Source organism: Gekko japonicus, unplaced genomic scaffold (genome assembly GCF_001447785.1).
Source record: "Gekko japonicus isolate JY-2015 unplaced genomic scaffold, Gekko_japonicus_V1.1 scaffold422, whole genome shotgun sequence".
In the NCBI taxonomy this organism is placed as follows: Eukaryota; Metazoa; Chordata; class Lepidosauria; order Squamata; family Gekkonidae; genus Gekko; species Gekko japonicus.
Genome location: NW_015174855.1, coordinates 880,655 through 882,517, shown reverse-complemented (window position 1 = coordinate 882,517; position 1,863 = coordinate 880,655). Strand labels below are relative to the sequence as shown.

Here is a 1,863-nt window from a genome sequence, read left to right as displayed (position 1 = left end):
GAAAGGCGCCGCTTTAAAGGAGCGCCGCCAGAGCGCACACACACACACAGACACACAGACACAAGCGCAGCAAGCATGAACTGGACGGCGCAGAGCTGGGGCGGCGCGCTGAGGGAGGCGGGGCTGGCCGAGCGGCCGGGCGGCGCGCTGCTCCTGCAGGCTCTCTGGGACTCGGTGCGGGCGCGGGAAGGCTGGCTCCGGTCGCCCTTCTTCCCAGTCCTCTTCAGCTTCGCCGCCTACATGGGCTGCTGCTCGCCCTTCGTGGCGCTGGACTGCCTGCACGGCCGCCTGCCCGCCTTGCAGAAGTACAAGATCCAGCCGCAGGCGTCCCCCTCCGCCGGGCAGATGCTGGCGTGCACGGCGCGCAGCCTCTACGACCACCTGGTCGGCGTCTTCCCCGTCACCGTGGCGCACTGGTACTGGCGGCCGCTGAGCTTGCCGGAGAGGGCCCCCGAGCTGCCCCGCCTCCTGCGCGACCTGGTCGCCTGCCTGCTGCTCTTCGACCTCCTCTACTTCCTCTGGCACCTGCTCCACCACCGCGTCCCCTGGCTCTACAGGACCTTCCACAAGGTCCACCACAAGCACGTCTCCACCTTCGCGCTCAGCACCCAGTACTCCAGCCGCTGGGAGCTGCTCTGGCTGGGCCTCTTCGCCGCCCTGGTCCCCCTGCTGCTCAGGTGCCATCCCATGACGGAGATGGCCTTCTTCCTGGCCAACATTTGGCTCGCCGTGGAGGACCACTCCGGCTACGACCTGCCCTGGTCGACCCACCGGCTGGTCCCCTTCGGCCTCTACGGGGGAGCCGTGCACCACGACCTCCACCATTTGAAGTTCAAGTTCAACTATGCGCCTTACTTTACGCACTGGGACAGGCTCTTCGGGACCCTTGGCCAGGCCGTCGGGGAGAATCCGGACCCTGCAAAGACGACTATAGACTGAGCATTTCAAGATCTCCCCCGCTGCCCATGAAAGGATCGGGAATGCTGGACTGAACAAACCTACCAGCGACGACTTGCACATCATCATATTTATTTATTTATTTGTGTTAAAAGGGCTCTAGCTATGATTGTTTTTCTTTGGGGGGGGAACCCCCCAAAATCAGTGGTACAAGCCATCTGAAGGAGGCTCAAGTGGATCCTGTTTTTCGTTTGGCTTCCCAAGCTTTTATAAAGCAATTGTGTATGTTCTGTGTGTGTATGTACCTGAGGGAGTGTTAGCTTGCTGGAATGGGTTGAAAGAGGGCGAGAATATTGATTCCCATGGAGTTCCTCTTGCCTTGCCATGGAGAGAAGAAGAAAAAATAGAACACTGACTTGAAAATGATAACCTTAATATATTTTTGAGATTTCAATTATTTATATTCTTGTATACCTGAGAAATAAAAACATTTATATTGTACTTTCCCCCTCTCCTCTGTGTTTATTTGCTTTGCATCTTTGAAAACTCTGGAAGGGGTTCTTCGGTGATTCCCATTTGCTGATTTTTAAGCAGGCGGTTTTGGAAAGCACATCCCATTTAAATGACATATGCTAAAAACGGAATATAGTATAAATAATTCAGTGGCAGAATTGTGGCCCTGTATTCTGGTGGTGGGTGGTGGGGATGCAACATTGTGGTGCTTGGTTTCCACACTTTTATACTGGCATATCTGCCCCTGATGCTGTGAGTCAATTGCTGTAATGCTGCAGGTGTATTGTTAAGTTTTGTGAACGCAAACCGGTACAGAGTTATAGGTTGGTGGAGCAAGAATTAGCATTTTGCTGCAATGGGCTGATTATTAATTTCTAGTCTTCAATGTTTTTTTTTAGACATGATAGTTAAACAAAAACAACAGTAGCACTGATAGAACATTGTACAATAATT

The 1,863-nt window shown here is 53.4% G+C and overlaps 1 protein-coding gene across 1 annotated transcript; it reads left to right on the top strand.

The window, feature by feature from the left end:
* Window positions 1-61: 61 nt before the first annotated feature.
* On the top strand, window positions 62-1,368 carry CH25H (cholesterol 25-hydroxylase). The gene has a single exon (XM_015424618.1). It carries the CDS (start codon window positions 76-78, stop codon window positions 937-939), a length of 864 nt encoding a protein of 287 aa, XP_015280104.1. The 5' UTR covers window positions 62-75; the 3' UTR covers window positions 940-1,368.
* The last annotated feature ends 495 nt before the right edge of the window (window positions 1,369-1,863 follow it).